Here is a 20,076-nt window from a genome sequence, read left to right as displayed (position 1 = left end):
TCCTTCTCTCTAAATGCCACCATGCACCATTCCAGTGAGTGTGGAGAACAGTCTTCCCAGTTGCCTGTCACAATTGCCATCCCCCAGTGCCATGTCTGGATGCATTCCTGTACCTTTGTGTGTATAACCTTATATTTCCTTCCTGCCCGTTCCTCTGCACAAAACAGCACAAAAGAATTGCCTTGCAGTCTTGTCCATCTCTCCTCTAGACTGCATCATCATTTTTTTTTCTTTTGTGTGTTTCAGAATTATTTATATCCAGCCTTTTTTACCTGGAAAGAACTAGGTCCACCTCTTCCCCATTTTATCCTTACGACAACACTGTGAATTAGGTTAAGCTGAAAGTCAGTGACTGACCCAAAGTCACCCAGTGAGCCTCATGGTCAAGTGAAGACCAGAACCTTGATCTCCAGAGTCCCCACCCATTACTCTGGCCATTAGACCACACTTGCAAGGCCTTTTAAACAAGTACAGCAATATTGAAATGTTTGGGGGATTGTGTAGACAGGTAAAGGAGGAGACAGAAATGAATATGTAAGTATCTAGCTAAAGGTTCTCATTTGTGGCCTGTACTGATATTTCCTGTTGGATGAACAGTGTGTGTGTTTCCGTGGTGAGTTGTGGGGCTAGCCCCATGAAGGCAAAGCCAATGAGGCGATGTGGCAGCTTATACTACCACTGCCTTCCTTTTGCTAGACCTTGCCTGGTGAGGTTTCCCTTCTTTCTGCCTTCTGTTCTGCTCCTTGAGAATTCTGTGAACTAGAATTCCTACAATAGGATGAAATCTATGTTAAAGGTAGCAAAAATGTAATGTTTAAACTGTTGGGGTTCATTTGCTAGCCACTCTATAATCTTCTGAAGTGTGAGTTAGAAATGCATGTAAACAAATAAAAACATGGTGGCACATTTAACTACTTTTTAAAATATGATGCTCATTTATGATGGCCAAAGAGTTGCTTCAATATAGGACAGAGAAGCTAAAATCTAATACAAAGAGGAGAGAGCTATTCTCAAATGAGTGCAGAACTATGGAAAAAATGACAGGTGGAAGGACTGAGACTGTGACTCAGACTGTTTCCACAAATGGCACAACCATCCTAGGGAAGTTGAAATGTTATTGTAAATGCACCTTCTTGTACAACTGTTGCAACTGTATTTAAAACACGTTCTGTCTTTCACATGTGTATACCACGAGCAAGAGAGAGTGGCATGTGTGAAAATTAACCAAAGAAGCAAAAGGAAAATTGTGTGTGTGTATCTGTGCTGTTACTAGAAAATATAGTGATTCCTTCCTTTCCAGAGGCTCATAAAGCAGCACCTGACAGGCAAAGGAAGTGGATGGATGGAGGAGAGTCTAACATCACTTTTACTGACAGTGCTTGAAGATGATACCCTGTTTTCTCCTTTTGGCTCTGTTTGCTCATATGGACAAATATTTCTTCATGAATTTTCTAGCTCTGGGCAGGCGAAGTATGAGCGTGTGTGTGTATGCATGTATTCTACATGCTGTTAATTCAAACCTTCTGCTTCTTCTTCACTGAGATTGAAAGCATTAGTGAAGTAGTCTGGTGTGATTAAGTGATTGATTCATTAATTGTAGATTTAACATGGATTTTTAAAAATAGGATTTTAATCCAGGCTGTCCCCTGTGAAACACTATTCACTGCCAAGGGAACTGTGCACAACCTGCTTATTTCTATACATGAAGTGCTGTTAAATGGTTTGCTCAAATCGTTTATCTGGGCTTTTAGTCAGAGGAAAAATGTTCTTCAGTAACTTCCAAATATCCCCTGTACCATTTTTTAAAAATTTTAATGACTTAATTGACGATACAAAAGTAGGCAAGTTAATCAGCCAAGAACTTTTATAGATTGGCAGTATTACTAACAGGTATAGTTAACTGCTGAGATAGCTTTGAATATATAGTGGTATAGAAATGTAGTAACTAAATACTTAAATTTGAATTTGAATATTGGCTGTGAACATTCCATAATCAATAAGAGTCATAAGATCTTACAGAGTGACAGGCAATAGGCATATAGTCACGGTGACTATGTTTTTGTTTATTTTAATATATAAACACATATAATGAAATCAAATAACTTAATAGGGATTAGTTGCTCATTAATGATGGGAGCATTCTGTGTGGGGAGTTGGGACTAACACTCAGAGTTACTAAAGATGGGCAAAAGGGACTTACCTTCTTGTTTTTAAATTAATCTGTGTATATGGGAGGGAAAATGGTTAGTGGGGGTAATTCTTTTGGAATAATTGATCCAGAATAAAAGGGGAGAATTATGTGCCAAAGAGAAAGAGAGTTCTTGGAGGAAATAGAAAAGCAAGCTTGTCTTGGAAACTGTCTTCCCCACAATTTTTGCAGGTAGAAACACAGGAATCTTCTCCATAATGAGTCAGACCATCTGACTATCTAGCTCAGTATTGTTTACACAGACTGACAGCAGCTCTCCAGTGCCTTGGATGTCCTGAGTTCTTTGGCCAGCTCTACCTGTTGATTCCTAGGATTAAGAGCTTTTGCATGCAAAGGGTGTGCTCTACCACAGACCTAAGCATTTAGTTTAGATTGTTTGTTAGTTTAGATTGTCAAATTAACTTTGGAATTATAGTGCCATGGAAAATATAGACTTGGACTTAGCATATCTTCTGATTCCGTCCTTGGAGAAAATAACTATCTCACATCTTCAGTTGCTTATCTGTCAAGCAGAAATTATGAGCTGCCTTAAATAGAGCCAGAGTCTTGATCCATTATTGTCCATCCTGATTGGTAGCAGATGCTGGGGACAGGACCTGGAACTTCTGTGTGGAAAGCATGTGCTCTCCCATTCTGAAGACCTATATAAGATGCTTGGGGGTCCAAAAAAGTAAAAATCACACCACAACTGGGTTTTATAGAAATAACAGTTCTGCATTGAGCTTGATTAGACTCCGCCCCAACTATGTTTTCTCACAAAAGATTACATTTCCCAATCATGAAATGGCCTGCAATATTGGAACAGGAGCCTTGTGATTTATTCTAGGAGATGCAGAGGAGAGATTAGAAAATCCTGTTGAGGTGGGGGTGGGGAAGAACATTCAACAGGCCGCTTGGGTGAAGGATGAGGCAGAGTCATAGGGAGGTGGCTGAGCAGCACACGGCTTCCTCCTGCAGCTGGGGGCCTCCGAAGGGGGAGGAAGGGGCTTGTTAGGGAGCAGCTTACTTTGCCGTGCTTGAGCCTGCCATCTCCAGCTGTCGTAGCAAAGAGGGGAAACAATAGCTGAGAGAGGCGGGAGGGGAATGTGGTGGCTTCAAGAGTGCCAGAGACTAAAGAGGCCTCCCAAAGACTTGTCATCTGCATCTGACAAGAGCTCCTTTCCAGGGTTCATTTCTTTTCTTCCTTTCTTCTCCTGTTTGCTGCAGCTGTGGGATTTTCAAAGGCACTGTGCAAACAGATGTTTGGCTTAACCTGCAGATCTGTACCCTCCCTCCTTCACTCCTGCATCATTGTGTGTTGTAGAAACGTTACACTTGAGGAAGGATGGGTGCATAAATGCCACCTTAATATCTGGACTAATATCCCCCTATTATCTTCTGGGAAAGGACTTAACTGAGTACTTACTAAACAATTAATACTAGTTAATGTTATCCAGCTATCACATGTCAACATCAGTAGTAAGAAACTGAATTAATCAGAAATCTACTGATTATGATTGTGGGGCCAATCTTGACTTAAAATTAAAAAGACCAAATTGCACACCCCTAGTGGCATACTGGCACCCAGAATGACCAGATAAATGGGAGTGCGGTTTATTCTTCATGTGTGTTGTGTCTCAGTAATACACCGATGCTATATATCTAACCATTTGTGAGAACTGACCTTTGGACAGTTAGATCCTGTGCAATTCTTATTCTCTCTTTTTGGCAAAGGCCAACACCTATAAGCAGTGCTAGATTCTAAAACAAGAATTCCTTTAAATGAAGACAGGCACAAAATGCTTTGAAAGGAGAGGCACAATGAGGGACATCAAACTTTCCACATTTGTGGAACATTCCTGTATGGGGAGATGAGGATCTTTGGGGGTCCAATTTCCAGGATCAGAGTGAAGAGTGCAGCTGAGCAAAGCCCCCTGCATTGTTAGCTTGGCGAACACTGCAAAGCTCTGCAGGAGGCATTAGACACAGTTGGAGGACAATTCAGAAGTACAGGAACACTTGGTGAGAATATACAAGGGTACTGTGGGAGTTTTAAAAACTAGGTTCAGACCGGGGACACAACCAGGAACTTTTGAAAGGTATGAGAAGGAGGGATGAAATAGGAACCTCTCGCCAACAACCTTCTCTTATGGAAGAAAAGCCGAGAGAGTGACGTGCTCAAGGTCACACTCCATGCCTAAGCACCAACTTGAATGCAGGTGGTCTCCAGGGATCGAAGCAATATTCATTGCACTGGACTTTACTAGCTGTTAACCAAGGAAAAGCCAAACAGTGGCTTGTAAGTAACATGTGGCAACTCAAGTGGACTGCAATAGAATTTAAATTATCTATCTCTTCATCCTCAGTGTACACCATGGATAAATTAGGGAATTGTATTGGTCCCATGTGGCAAGTAACAGAAGCTCAGCTACCATTGCTTGTCAGGTGGACAGGGGTGACCTAGATGAACAAATGGTTTGCTTTACCATAAAATAACATTGTAAGTTTAATAGACAAGGGTTGTATGACTGGGTCCAGGTCTAAGAAAAGGGAGAAGATGACTCTTAGTTTAGGATCTTTGCCACATCAATTATATAGTGATATTAGCTGGTTATTTAATTGCTCTCCAAACACTAATGAAATTAGTCTAGCACTTTACAATCATTTAACAGCCCCCAAGACACTAATAAAATTAGGTGGAGTTTCCCCTTCAACAACTGAATAGTTCTGAAAACACAAGGATCTCCCTCGTATTTTACCACAGTGGTAGCTACCGTATTTCTCGCCACCTTTTTTTCCCTTTAACTACACTTGAAGAGCTTTTATTTAAGTGGAAACACGTCTGTTCATTACATAGAGAAGAAGAGGCTTGAATGTCTTCTCAGTATTCTTTCCCCTCGAGGAGAAGTCCGTGTCAGAAGAACAGAGGACGCGGGCATTTTTGGTGCTATATTTTCATGCAAATAGTAAGGGGGTTTTTTTAGGTTGTCATTGATGTTTGAGCCCGGGGAGGGGAAAGAGGGCGAGACGCGCTCCCTTCATTGTTCGCCCTTCAGCTTCCATTTGGCGAGAGTGGCACAAAACCCGCAAGCCGGGGGGCTGTGTGTGCGTGCGTGCGTGCGTGCGTGTGGAGACAGCCGCAACCCCAAGCAGCTTTTACAAATGAGTGACAAAGGCGAGGCCCATTCATAGCCTCTCGCACCGGCGAGGGGGTTCGGAGCAGTCCAGGCCTCGCCAGCCAATTGCTGTCAGCAACCTGTGGCGAGGAGGCATCGCTATAGCAACCAGTGGATGGCCATGTGCTTTGCCGCCGACGGCAGGGGCTGCGCGCGGGCGCATATAAAGGCGGGGCAGAGGCGAGCCGGGTGGCTGGGACGGGCGTTTTCCGCGCGCGCCGCGCGATGGGCCGCTGCACCGCGGCGCCCGGCCGGGGCCCCTGCAGGCCGGCGGCGGGCGGCGGGCTCCGGGGAGGGGCGGGCCGCGCCCACGCGGCTAGGGGAGCCCAGCGGCCGCCGCGACGGCAGCGCCGCCTCCCGCCTTTGTGTCGTTCGGGCTCGGGGCCCGGAAGCAGCGGGCGCGCGGGGCGCCGAAGGGAAGGGGGCCACGTTTGGCGGGCCGGGAGGATGATCGCTGGAGCGGACTCTGCGGATTGGGCGCCCTCGGGGAGGCGAAGGCATGGCGGCAGGTAAGACGTCTCGAGCGCTTGCCCGGGCGGCGGCGCGGACTAGCTGCTTGGCGGGCCTCCTTCGACTGGGTGCGCTTCGGCGGCTCCTCCCCCTCGGCGGGGCTTGGTTCCCCGAGCGAGAGGCGCTTGTCCGGATGAGAGGCGGTGCGTGGGCCCTCTGCGCATGCTCAGGGGTTCTGCTGCTCTTGTGGAAGTGGAGGCAGTCGCTCCAGCGGGCCTGATCCGAGACAACTCTTGGCGGTGGGAGGGGGTGACTGGGTCGTTGTCTTGGGGCCGGGACCCGCGCACCATCCGCCCAGGACAGCTGCTCTGCGGCGGGGAAGCGCAGGCGGAGGGGGGGGGCGATGGGCGGGCGGCGAGAGTTTGCCGCCTCCTCGCCCCGAAGGCATGGACACAATCGCGCCTGTGTTTGCACATGGCCGGCGCTGAGCGATATTGCCAAGGGAACCGGGAGGCGCAAACGCTGCTTGCTCCTTTCCCATCTCTGAGCTGGTTAGAGCTCACTGGGACAATCTATCTGCCCGGGTTGCGTTTTCTGTTTCCCCTTCTCTTCGTTCTCGTTTCTCTTTTCTGGGGAGTGTCTTCCTAGCCGTTTATTGGGATTTGCGCCTCGCAAACTATGGTGGGGCGGCGGGGGCGTGTGCGATGGGATAGACAAGCTGCTCCCACAGCCTTACCTGACAATTCGGTACCCGAAGGTGCAGCGTCACGCACTTGTTTCTCTCACTGCAATTAGCAGTTCGACTTCTCATCTCTGTCTTGCCCTGGGTGGTGGCAGAATTGTGTGGTTCCGCGTGTGTCCGTGTTCCATGTTGTGGGACCAGCAGTTTCTGTGCCAAGCTCGTGCCTTTACCTGTAGTAATGGAGAGAATGCTAACTTCAGGGACTTTAGGGTTCTCTCCCTCCTTCCAGTCTGTAGCTCTGCTGGTAACTCCTTGTGGGGGACATTGAAGCAACCTCTCTGGGAGTTTTATAGTTTGTGACATTTATATGCCCATTCAGTATCTACAGTCGTTCTATAGATTTCTTCTGTATATTATTCTTCATGGAGGATTGCACTCAGCTAGGTGGCCGAGTTTGACCCCCTCAGCCTTGCAGTTTTCAGCAAGTCCACTGTATCTGCTTCTGGTAATTTCTTAGCAAAGCTCACAGCTATGGGGAGATGTAGCTAGTTTAGCAGACTTTCCTCTATTCTTGCGGTGATTCGCTCACAAGATGGAAAGCAAAGTTTGGCTATACTGTTTTCCTTTTATAATCCTCTCAATACTTCTTAAATGTAGCTGCTGATGCATTGGGAATAAACTGAGGACTTAAGAACAAGTGCATTTCTCTAATCTGAAAGATGTGTACACTGAACCACTGACAAACTATGCCTGTGATTACCATGTATAGTAATGTGCTTATTATATTGGGAGCGTACCACACACTAATATACCTGATTTAGGAATCTTGAATGTTCTGACAGGCATCATATTTTGCTACAGTTTATTTAAAATTTTAAATATACGATCTTGCATATTTTGGCATGGCTGTATGTGAAGCTCAAAATATAGCAGGTGCATTAAAATGTAAATAGATATTTCTTAATAAATATTTGTCAATAGAGATCTGAAATGTAAAGGCTTACTCAGGATATTGACAAGATGACAGAAGACCATGAAAACTGATCTCATCAGTGTGTATATATGCAATGTGTATACAATAAATACAAGTGTTATAAAAGCACACAAAAACTACACATGCATAGTAAAGTATAAGTCTAGTGTTTGTGTCTGTTCGTGTGTGTGTGTGTGTGCATGTATACACAAGCAAATGCTTACATACATGTATATGATGGGGAGAAAGATTTGTAGCTTCCTTTATTTATATTTCAGCAATTAGCAGTTCATGCATTAAAAGTGTATGCAAGCAGTTTAAGCCACACACTAATTTAGAATTTGATTGAAACCTAGTAAAACAAAATAACTTCATATGAAATACAGGTTCCTTAAGTTATTTGTGAATCAGTTTGTATAAGTGTACTCTTATACACCAGATAAACTTACATTTTATACATCCCTATTCTTTTTCATTCCTGTCCAGAAGGCCTCAGAATTTCATATGGATAAAATTATAAAGAGGTGAATATGCATGCACCTCCAGTCCCAAATTTATTTTAAAGCTTTGGACTACTATTAACCTTTTAGTTTATCATTACATAACAAGATACAGATTCTTACCAAAAAAAAAAAAAGATGGTATGTAGGTACATCCCATCCTCATCCCTTTTTCTTGTTAAATAATAAAACAGCACTTTATTTACCTTTAGGAAACAAGAGGGAAGTATCTCCCATTGACACTGGTATCTTTGAAACTTAGTTGAATCCTTGGATTCAAGTCCTTCATTGTTGTGGGATATTAATCCTTCTAAAAGGTATAGAGAACCCTCCTCCACCCTGCTTTGTGGGGTTGAAGGTTGAGGAAGGATCATTGTGCCCCTTCAGATGAATAGGTCTGTGGTTCTCACCATGACCTTTCTCAGTGATTTGAATAAGCTGGAGTTCCCAGAAATCCATCTGCCTTTTGTGTGTGTCAATTTTGTCTAATCTTTCCAGCCTCTCGATAGAGTCTCAAAGAAGGGGAAAGTACCTTCCCATCTGACTACAGTCTTCCCCACCTTCTCTTACCAAGTAGAAGAATTAAATTGACCTTGTTTTAGGTGATGAACTGACATCTACTAACAGTAATTTTGAAGCAACATCCAAGGAGATGATGGAGGACAGAGGGCTGAAAATCTGTCCCTCTGTTCATCCAAACCTCTTACTAATCTTAAAGAACCTCATCTGAGATTTCTATACTTCTTGTTTTGTGGTAGAAAATGTGGCAGTCAGTAAATGAACACTTCTATATCTAAGCCATATCTATACCATCAGGCCTTGTTATTTTCTGTTGCATACTGAACCTGTTTACTTGGGTATCAATCCAGATGGCCTAATGTGATCCTTAGCAAACTTACTTGGAGGTGCATTCCATTGAGGCTAATAGGTTAATTTACTTCTATAAATATGTGTTTAGGATTGGTCATTCTAAAAAACTAAAATGATAAGGATTCACATGTATAGTAAGGACATGTTTACAGATATTCTTCTTAAAAAGCAAATAAGCAACTAAAAAAGTAGACAACTTGTCTAAAAAAATTATCCTGCACTTAAATTAAGAAAATGTTGTCTTCCACACTTCACTTAACGATAACTGTTAATTTAAAATGCAGGTGTTTTCCTTTTAGCCCAATCGAAAATATCATCTTAATATTTACATGATAGAAAGCTCAATGAAGTTCTCCTGAAAAATGAGGTTAGATATTGCATTATTATTAATAATAGTAATACTATAGATAATAGTTGCATTTGTATACCTTAATGTTGGTTTGCAGTGTGTGTGTGTGTGTGTGTGTGTGTGTGTGTGTGTAAACTCCTGCTGGGGCCAAATGTATATTAATGCTAGTTTATAGTCAAGAATAATTATTTTCTTGTCATTCCTTTTCTTCTGTTTGGGACTAGCCCCCCTTTCTTTTTTGGCCTCCTTGAATGGCAGATTTGCAAGTACAATTTCATCAGCACAGAGGAACAATAGCTTTCAGTTGCACAAAGGATTTCTCCCACCCTGAATCTCAACCACAATGCCTCTTGCTCTGATAATAGCTTCTGAAAAGATTTTGTAATGTAGAGAATTAATACATGATTATTTCTGCCTGACTTCTCCCATTTATTAGGTTCTGGAGTGTATTCTCAATTAAAAATAGCATTAAGGTTTTTCAAAAATTTATCATATTTTAAGATAAATCATATTCTAAAGTTTTATATCTCTGCGTACTGAGATATTTGGTTCACGTTATTTGTGTTCACATCTATTGCGATGTATGACCAACAGAGAATTATTTTTAAATATGGCAGGGGGGGAACCCTCTGATGCAATATGTGCAACTAAATAATACTGCCAAGTTATTTTTGAAAAAAAAATGGAAATGCATTTTTCTTCAGAAAAGTAGAAAGGCTGACTGCTACAACTGCCAGCCAAGTGTGTCCTTATCTCAACCTAGCAATAGCTTTTGAAGTTTGGAGACTTACATTTTCACATCCTTAGCTGAATAACATTTCCATTAATAAAGTTTGCTTTAAAACTGCAAAATGCATTTTAAAGGAGGAGAAAATGGAATTGTTGTTTAAGACTGATATTTATAAGCCAAGAATAGGATCGACAGGCTACCAGGTACTATCTCTGTTAGAGTAGTATCTATATCAGTTGCTCCAGAGCAGTTTCAGTATCAGGTTCACTCACTTGTCTACATGGAAGTCTGCATTAAGTGTTTACAAACATTTGTTGATTTAGAATGTCATCTCTGCCTGCCCTCTCAGATCTAGCTGAGGTTACAGGCATCCACACGCTTCCTCTGAAGAAAACTCCTTCAAAGTCACTTCAGTTTACTCCCAAGGAAGTGCATGAAAGATGACTGTCTGACCACATCCTCTAGGAAATTGAAAATATCACATCTTGTTTAATTATATTAACGCTTTAATTTTGGAGGTTCCTGGAGACCTACCTGTATGAAACTCAACCTTGGAAGCATTTCTTGAAGGAGAGCAATGAAGGGTGTGTCTGTAGGAGGGTGAATTCTGACGTTTTCAGATGCTGCTAAATTGATGACTACTTCTCTCAAAGCTACGGCCCAAAGTGAAATAGTAGTTTGGCCTGACATGCAAGCCACAGTTTGTTGTAGGGTAGAATTCATATCACTGTTCTCATCTGTATTGACATTATGGGATTAAGGCAGTATAGTATATTAGAGCCCATAGTTGACAGTCTCAGCCTAATTAAAGCTAGGAGTGTTTACTTGAAAAGGCAGAGATACCTGAAAATAAACATTTATTGATATTCCAAGTATTCCTCAGACTCTTGTTTTCTGCCCTTGTTCCAGAAGTAGCATCACTAATCTGTGTATTTGGTAGGCCTTAAACTTAGAAAGCAGAACAAAACTGCTAGTCCTCTTGCGATAAGGCAGCCATTGTCCCTCCTCCAACCTCATCATCAGCCCAGCCCCAGCCACAGATGAAGGGTGGTGGTGTTGTGCTTTAAATGACATCCGACTGTAAATGTCAAATTCATACATATTTAAACATTTTTCCCTCCTCCTGATTTCAAGTCAAGTCTGACAGGGCGCCTCTAATTAACCCTGGATTCAGTTCCGGGCTGAGAACTGATTGTTGGATCCAAGAGAGGCATTTGAGGTGGAGGGGTGGGGGAGGCTTAGGCAAAATGAGAGATTACAGAGAGCTCCCGGGTTAAGGGATACCCCCCTCCCCACACATGCACATTCCCCTGTGCTGTTAGGACAGAAGGATTTGAGAGGATGTCTGATTTGGAATTGGAAATTAAACTTTAAAAACTGGTCTGACTCATTCCTTATTAAAATGCATGACCCTTTTTTTGGTACAAGAGACATACTCTGAACACTACTCCTTATTTTAGTTCTAACATTTTTTTCCAGAGATGGAAAAACAAATCATGCTGGAATATTGCTGGAAAATATTCCCTTTGATTCCTTAACCTGACAAGTGGAGGGTTGCTTCTGACCTCTTGCTTGAGCCTCCTTTTTCCCTTCGCAGCTCATCTGAAGCCATTTAAACTTGAAGTCTGACTTAGAGATAGTAGTGAATTGATTTGGTTTATATTCAAATCCTGCCCACTCCCCAAGGCAGAAGACCTTATTGCAAAAAAACAAGTTTTGTGCATCTCCTCAGGACTCCAACACACTTTTGTATTAGACTTGCACCCACGATTCATAGGTCAACATTTCTTACGGCCTGAGTTTATGCTACAGTACGGCTCTTCTGGGGGCTCCAGGAAGATTCCTGGGCGTGTACCAGGGATTGGCTGGGGAGCTCTGACCCATATATACACAAATAAATTTTAAAGAACATCATTGAAAGGCTTGCAAACCAGATGAACTGCACCTTTTTTGGCATCCTCACCCCAAACATTTAGGCTGGTTACATGCCTCACCAGCTCATCCTGCAGAAGTGCCAAGGTGTGCCTACCAAAAGAAAGATCATGCATGCTGATAAAAGCCCCTCTTGGTCTGTTTGCCACACTAACCGGGCTGACCGTGAGAACAACAGTGCTTTAAGGGCTGGGGTATCCGTGTTAAGCAGTTTTGAGAATGCTCCCTGCAGTACCACTTATTTGAAATCATTCACCTTGACAGCGGGACACTCCAGGTCCTTCAAAACTCCGAAAAGTGCACCTCGGTGCCTTTCGGTGTTCTGATGGGAGTTTCGCAGGAACTCCTGGACATGCCTTTCTGGGGAAATTAAATCTTCCCTCTGGGTTGTGGAAGGTGCAAACTGGTGTGAGCGCCTCAAGGCGCGTCCCTGAACCAATTCGTTTGCTCAGGTATTACTGAACTTCGGAGCAGGACCAGTTGATGTCACTTGTTCCAGCATGTGGGAAGTCAGTGTGCATGCAGGAAGGGGGATGTGGGAAGAACACATCGATCAGGATTGCACCCGCATTAAATTTGCCTTAGCGGAGGGATTCTAGGAGAGGACTCCCTAACTATTACATTTCCCTTGGATATTTGTGAGATAGAAATGAATGCTCGAGCTGGGAAGATCGCTGTCCTCCGTAGGAACGAAAAGCAGCCTTTCTGTTCAGACACGCGCCGTGCGTCGTCTTTTCCAGTTTGCTGCATAGTGAACAAGGGCTCAGTGTGACACGCAAGCGTGCAGATTTCTCCAACGACAGAACCGCGCCTGTGAAACGCGCCCGCCATGTGTGCGTTGTGGTCTGTGAAGCCACATTGGGCCCCGCAGTTTAGCCCAGGACAAACAAAAGCGGGTGCTGAATCCCGCATCTGTTGAACCAGGCACGGAAGAGCAGGATTAAAGCGGCGGGAAGACGGCAGCACCTCCCTGCACGGGGTGGGGGGGACACGACCCTTGATCAGGGGCCTCGGACGGAGCGAGAGGGGTCTTGCCAGCCGTGGGGTCTTCCTGGCTTCCCCGTTTTCTGCCTCAGAGGCGTCGAGTCGCCTCCGACTTCGGCTGCGCCTGTGTGTGAAAGGCCCTCCAGAACGCCCTGCCCATGACGGCCCTGCTCAGCCCTGGAAATTCGAGGCTGAGGCTTCCTTCCCGGAATCGATCCTGCTCACATTTGCCCTTCCTTCTGCCTGCGACTTTCCCCAGCGTGGAAGGCGCATATCGGTAGCAAAATTGTCTCCTGCCCCCCTCCATGTGCGGCTCACATTTTTCCATCCTGGATTTTTTATTTTGTTTTTGTTTTCTCTTGCGCCCATGAGGACTAGAAACGCGGGGTTTTAAAATTGAAGTTTGGCTTCCTACGCTTGTCTAGTGGTGGCGTCGTGCATAAAGGCGTGAGGGGAAAGGCAAGGCCGTATAATCTTAAGGTTAAGACGCGTACCGCGAGTAGGACGCGCGCCTCCCCCCCCCCCCCCGGGGACAGCGACGTGGAGAGACGTGGTCATGGACTGCTTGAAAAGGGGAAGACGCGCCGATCCCTCGCCCCACGCGTCGCGCGGAGTTTCCCAGCCAGAGCGCGCACTGGGTCGGTCTCCAAGCGGCCCTCCGAAAGCTTCCTCGCCGCCGTCACGGGGGGCCCCGCGTGCTCCCCATCCTGGGACAGCCCGGCCGGTGGGGAACCTGGGTGCCTCCTCTCCGTCCCTGACGCGGGAGCTCCGCGCGGCGGGCCCGGGCCCGGGCCCGGAGCCGCGGCTGCCTTCCCGCCCCCGCCCCCCGCGGCGCCCCGGCTGGAGCGCCGGCCAAGTCGGGAGGCGAAGGCGCGCGCGGGGCCGGCGCTCCGCGCTCCGCCAAGTGCGCTTCCAGGAAGCGGAGGGAGGGGGTGCTGCACACCCCCGGGCCCTGCTGGAATGGCTTCCGGGATCTTCATTTTTCAACAATGAACAGCCAATTTGTAAAGCAATTTGAAACCCCATTCAGATCGGCAGTCCAGTTTGTAGGGAGGAAAATTGTTATGCAAATTAAACCTATTTACAAACAACAGCAACCCAAACTCCAAATCCGTAGGTAAACTGAAAGTGATTTTAAACACACGCGCGCTTGTCTGCCTTCTATGTTTAATAACGTGCTGTCAGATGTAAGAATTAAAGTGCCTGCGCTTAACATTTCTGTGCCTGGCGAATTCGTCATCCTTTTTGATTACTGCTTTCCGAGCAAAACTGTGAAGTGAGGCTTGTGCAAGGCAGGCCCACAAAAGGCGCACTATAGATTCAAGAGGGCCGTTTTCCCAAGTGTAGCACATACTACTTTCCAACGTGGAGAACAACTCCGTGATACAGGACATTAGTGTTCCCATTTTATAGACGAGAAATTGAGGCCCAGCGGGAAAACCCCCAGCGTGTTGTTGGGTGGCCTGGGCTTTAAAATTCTCTCTACTGCGGACAAGACGAAGTGAGTCATTCCTGTTTGACGACGATTTGTTTTAGTTTCTGCACCGATGACAAGAATAAGCTCAACAACCAAACGTATCTTAGACGGCTTCCCCGTACATATTTCCAAATATTAATGGAGTGGATCTTTCTATATGACATTTTTATGTTGCATTCATGGGCGCGTATCTTCCGAACGTTGTACCAATCAATTCACAGCCCGATCCATATCATATTTAGGCGGCAAAATTAGGCAGACGTTTTTGGGAATAAACACCTTTGAACTTCATGGAATGATTTCTAAGTAAACACGGGCATGGGCGTGGCGGGCCGTCAGCCTGGCTTTTTTCAGCATGGCTTCTCTGCTCAGGACGGGTTTGCGCACCATGTCCTGTGCAGGTTTATGTAGCAGTGGGGTCTCCGCGAGGCTTTCTCCTAATTACATGGTGCACCTTCAGCTTCAAAGCTGACCACTGCAACAACGAGAAAAGGCACTGACGCTGCAACCTTTTATACGTCTACTCAGAAGCAAGTCCTATTCAGTTCAGTGAGGTTTACTCCCAGGATCGTGAGTATAAGGGTCTAACCTTGGATTTGCGGTTCCGGAAAGACTACCATAATTGGGGTTGATCCATGGCGGGGACGGGGCGAGGGGAGCGCGAGTGTATCGAGTGTGTCGGGTGTTAAAATTGGGCGATCCTCCGTCCGATCTGAGAGGCCCATTCTTCAGACAGGCCCCCGCAGAGAAAATCGGGCGAGTTCTTGAGTGCAGTGCGGCGGGTACCGCTTCCCTTTCGAGGCCGGCGCTGCGAGCAAGTGCAGGGGAGAAGCGGCCCTCTCGGGGCATTCACGCAGGGTCGCGGCCCCGGCGCTCTGGCTGGGGCGGCCGAAGGAGTGGCCGTGCGTGTCCTCGACGCCCCTGCCTGGCTGGGGGCGTCTGGGGGGCTCCCTCAGCACGCTTTGATAGTGAAGCGCCCGCTCCTCCTGTCTCACGGCCTTCGTGGGGCATCGCAGGCCCCTTTATTGTTGCGCGGGCCAGCCTGGGGAGTGGGGGGCCGAGGGGGCGGACGAGGCTGGCCTGCCGGACGGGGCAAGACCATCCTTCAAGTGCCCCTATTTAGATGCAGATGGAGACCTCTCCTCGGCGAGGGGCGGCTTTCAGGGAGATGCTAATGGGGAAGCCTGGGCCCGGCGTTGCGGAGGCTCCCGCGGGCAGCCCGGGCTGCTTTGCTCGCCTGCTCCCCAAGGGGCAGCCCTGGCCTTTCGCCGCGGAGGGGAGCTTTCCTACGACCTCGACCCGTGAGGCGGGCCCGTGACGGCGCCGCCGACCGGGGCCGCTCGTGGCGCGGGCGGGTCTAGCTGGAGCGCTTCCGAGGCGCCGAAGAAGAGGAGCCGGAGGGGAAGGCGCGGGCACCTGGGCGGCGGCGGGAGGTGGGCGGCGCCGGGGGCGGCGCGGCGTGCCCGCAGATGCGGGGCCTTTCCTGCGCGGAAGGGCTTGGAACCGCAGCGGGCAGCGCCTTCCCGGGACACCGTCCCGTGCGCGCGGGCCGAGGCGGCGCCTACAACTCCCAGCATTGCTCAGGCTGCCCGGGCTGGCCGGGGAATGCTGGGAGTTGTAGGACCCCCGTCCCGCCAGCGCGCCTCCGCGACCTGCCCGTCCGCACGCGGGCCGCCCGCGACCGCGCCGCCGTGACCGGCCCCACGGCCTGCCCGTGGCACCCGGGCAGCGCGCGGTGCTTCGGCGGAGGAGGCCGAGAAGCGGCTCTCCTGGGCCTGCCGCGACCCTCGCAAGACGCCCGTGCGGCTCGCTCTGGAGTGCGCATCGCCGCCGGTCGGGGTCCTCGACGCCTTTGACGCACCGCTCGAGCAAGGCGTCAAGTCCCGCTCAAGTGCGCCCGAGAGAAACAGGCACGAGGCTGCCGTGCGTAACGCGCGAACTACGCGATCCCGTGCTCGGCTGCTCAGAAGTAAAGCCCACCGAGCTCAGTGGGGCTTCCTCCCGGGTGGGAATGTGTAGGGTTGCTCAGTGGGGCTTGCACGAATAGGATCGACCTGCCCGATTGCATTCCTGCTCAAAGAAGTCACACCGAGCTGCCGAAGAATGCGCGGCCCGATCCAAGAGAGTCCGGCGGGGCCCATTTTTACTGTGCGCCGGGAGGACCGTCGCTGTGTGGCCCTGTTCGCTTGCTCGGCCGCGGAACCCCTTCAGCTCTCAGGGACTCGCATCCGGCCGGGCTTAGCACTGACCCTTCCTGAAAGCAGCGGGAGATGCGGCCGGGGGAGTTGCCCCCTTGCTCAGGATTGCATCCTGGCCCCGGGCCCGTGTGTCAGGGAGGGACTAAACGGGAAACGGGCCGCCGTCGCGGGTAGGAGAGGCGCCTCCCGAGCCCTGCGCTCGCTCCCCCCCTTCTCCCTCCGCGGAGAGGGGGAAGCTCCGCGCGCCCGGGGGAAAGTGGTCTTGAGGACGCGCGGGCGGGGCAGTCGCGCAGCTTGGCGCCTCTCCGCGGAGCCCGCTCTGCGCGCCGGAGGCTCCTCTCCCGCCTCCCCGCGCTGGGCTGAGGAGGAGAGGCGGCAGGTGGAGATTAGGAGAGACTCCTCCCGCTGGCCGAGGAGGCGGGAGAGCGCATCCCTCTTTGGTCCTAGCGGCGCGGCGGAGGCGGCGGCATCTCCATCTCCATCATCTCCATCCTGAAAGCGAAAGTGGCGAGCGGCGGGCAGAGGGAGCGGCGCCCCTCCCCGGCCGGCCCGGCCCCCGGCCCCTCGCGTGCGAGCCTCGCTCCTGCGCAACAAAGCGGCGAAGGCGGGAGGAAGAGTTTGCCCGGACCTGCCTTCCGAGCCATTAAGCCCAGAGCCCCGCGCTAAACTGGCGCGCCGCTAGAGCGAGGAGGCTAATTAATGGCCAGCTATTTTCCCAGCCAAGACGCGGCGCTAATTGCTTCGGTGGCCTTTCTGATGCTAAGATTTTTAAAAGGGAGAGAAAAGAACCGGAGCGGGGCCTGACACGAGAGCCGCTTGAGTACGTGGCTAGCCGGGAGGAAATTAAGCGGCGGCCAGCTGAATGCGGAGCAGAAAATTACTAAAGAGAGGCGAGATAATGAATAGGCCGGGCCGGGCATTCAGGGGGAAAAATCCATTTTGTTACCCCGCGAAATGAGGTGGTGGAAAGGACTTGGCTAATTGTTCTCATCTTGTAGCAACCAGAGCTGAGGCAGGGCGTGCTTTCCCATTCATTTCCTTGGTAATTGTGCAGCGCTGGCCAAATGAGCGAGCCGGCAATCTTGCGTGCCTGGGCTTTTCATAGCCATGTTGCGATTTTAATTGTTGCTAATATAGCTTATAATGAAGCTAATGAGGGGAAATTATTGGACAACTTTTCAGCGCATGGAGACAAACGAAAGGCATCGCCAGGATTTCTTTTCTGTCGCTACACATTCTCTCTCTCTCACACACAGACACTTTTTTAAAAAGCAACCCTGGATGAATTTGGAAACGTTTCCATCCCCCACCCTTCCCTGAGGATAGAAGAAGTGAAATTATTATGTTTGGTTTTGTTTCCATTGAGGAAGAAAAAAAGCTGGATTCTGCCCTTCCCATATGAAAACTTTTCTTCCTCATGAGTAAAATAAAAACAAATGCTAATGGAGAACAGTAATTTTTAGAAGGCAATTGAACAGATTTTCAGGATGATCTGTCAAGCAGAAGAAATCCACGTTCCCACTTCTTAGATAAAAAGATCGTGAGGAGAAATAGATATTACATAGAAAAGGGTTTATTGCTGGAATATATTTTTCTAGGATAATTTCAGTAGGAGCCTGTATGCAGTGTAATTAGCTTTTTAGATCTTTGAGGAACAATGAGGCAAGGTATGTCTTATTAAAATTTATATTTTTAATGAGTGGGGCTGAAAACTTGGGTCTTTCTTTTCAGACAAGTCTGGACTGATTTGCTCTCTGTGTGTATGTTTTTCCAGTGCATTTAAGGCTGCAGTACTCTGTTCTAGATTTGGGAGAAAGGCTTATTGAATTCCATGATAAACATATCCAAGTATGTTCATCAGATATGAGTAGACATATGTAAGATTGGGCTGTCTACACTATGCACTAAGTAGAAAGCAAATCTCACTGAACTCAGGTATATATTTTAGATCTGTTATCAATCAACTACCAACTTGGATTCCAAGAACAGCCCAAGCTGAACAATTGGGATCAATTGCAACATGTTTAAAAAGTGGCAATAACTAGTGCTGCTCAATACTTTGAGTAAAAAAGAATAAAAGCACAATGTTTCACTTCTCCCCTCCTTTGTCTTATATGCAGAAAAGCAAGCTGCAACTTCTGCCCCACCATGCCCAGGAAGAGACCACCAAATTCATCATACTAACACTGCTCTCCATTGCTTGCATTTTTGGAGTCCTTGTGACTTCTGGAGTCATCTATTGCCTCCGCCACGGCTCTCATCACAAACTGAGGGAGAAGCTGACTAGCCTAGGCTCCGATGCTGGCTCTGATGCCACCGCTGCTTATCAGGTAAGAGACCGGCTTTTCCACTCCATCGGTCCTTTATTTTTCTCAGATACTTAAACCGTTATTTATTATCCCGCACATGAGGGAGTGCTGTTTTTATTTATTTATAGCTGAGGTAGGTTTTTTCTTTAAACAATGCCTTACTTGGAGTCCCTCCATTAATATTCCCCCGATAGACTGTAACAGCTTTTTATTGCTAGTTATTAATCTTGGCTATTCTTGTAGCTTGCTGTAAATGTGCCTCTAATTAGAAACGTTAAAAGAAGTAGTTGCCAATTGTAATGCCCCTGGAAAAAAAGCCATTAATATCTAGAGTCTGTCACTGCACTGTAGATATTAAAAACAATCTTTACAATTTATGAGGCATGGATCATACAGTTATCTGAAGGTGTCCCTCTCTTTGAATCATTGACTTCTTGGAGGTCTGATATGAAAAGAACCTTTGACCTGCACAGTTGTCAGTTTCTCCCATTATTCAGATAAATTGGAATGTAATGCTGATAAATTTGCAGGAGCTTGAGAAGTTAAAAGCAGGCCTTTTTTATTCTGAGAACAATAGCATCAGATATGTGTCAAGCAACATGAAAAGATTATAGATTAATCTTCTGTAATAAATTATAAAGAAACTAGGTTAAAAGGTGTATGTTTTCAGAAACATTGACACAGAAATGACATTGCATTTTAATAAGCAATTCATGTGTTTTGCTTCCTGCATGGCCATTTAATGTATTTATATTGAATTATATATTATTGAACAGATGATACAGTTACATTGGGTCCATAAATCCTAGTATTCATGTAAAATTCTTTGGAATTGTATGAGAACACTCAGAAATGCTAAAGTCCACTCTCAGAACAATGAACTGAGAAATCAGATAATAAAATATTTAGAAACCCTTCTGAGTTAGATTTTCACTGTATTATTTTTCACTATTTTGTCTCTGAAGTCCAAGTGTACTTGCTTCTGTATCCTGGAATTTTGAAATGATCAAAGATATGGATCTATCTTTCTTCCTCTAATTTCACTCTCTCTCACTTTGTACAGACATCTTTGTACTAACTGTTTCCTCCCTCGGGGAGGGAAGCATTGGCATACCCAATGAAATTTTCAGTGAGAGTAGTGAATTCAAACATGTGCCAAGTTATTAGCATTTCAGAGGAGGAGCTTTCAACTTTAGTTCTAAGCATAAGGTGAAAACTGTCCAAAGTAGTAATACAGAAAGAATGTCTTATCAAAGGG

At 47.1% G+C, this 20,076-nt stretch overlaps 1 protein-coding gene across 1 annotated transcript in view; it reads left to right on the top strand.

The window, feature by feature from the left end:
- PTPRN2 (protein tyrosine phosphatase receptor type N2) overlaps nucleotides 1-20,076 on the top strand; it is a 548,843-nt gene that overhangs the window by 411,961 nt on the left and 116,806 nt on the right. The window contains exon 12 of the mRNA XM_044425007.1: nucleotides 18,630-18,839. Within this exon, the coding sequence (XP_044280942.1) occupies nucleotides 18,630-18,839 (210 nt within the window). The remainder of the gene's footprint in view (nucleotides 1-18,629; nucleotides 18,840-20,076) is intronic.

The sequence above is a fragment of the Varanus komodoensis genome, unplaced genomic scaffold (assembly GCF_004798865.1).
Source record: "Varanus komodoensis strain SLA01 unplaced genomic scaffold, ASM479886v1 scaffold15, whole genome shotgun sequence".
Lineage (NCBI taxonomy): Eukaryota > Metazoa > Chordata > Lepidosauria > Squamata > Varanidae > Varanus > Varanus komodoensis.
This window is presented reverse-complemented; position numbering and strand designations above follow the sequence as displayed.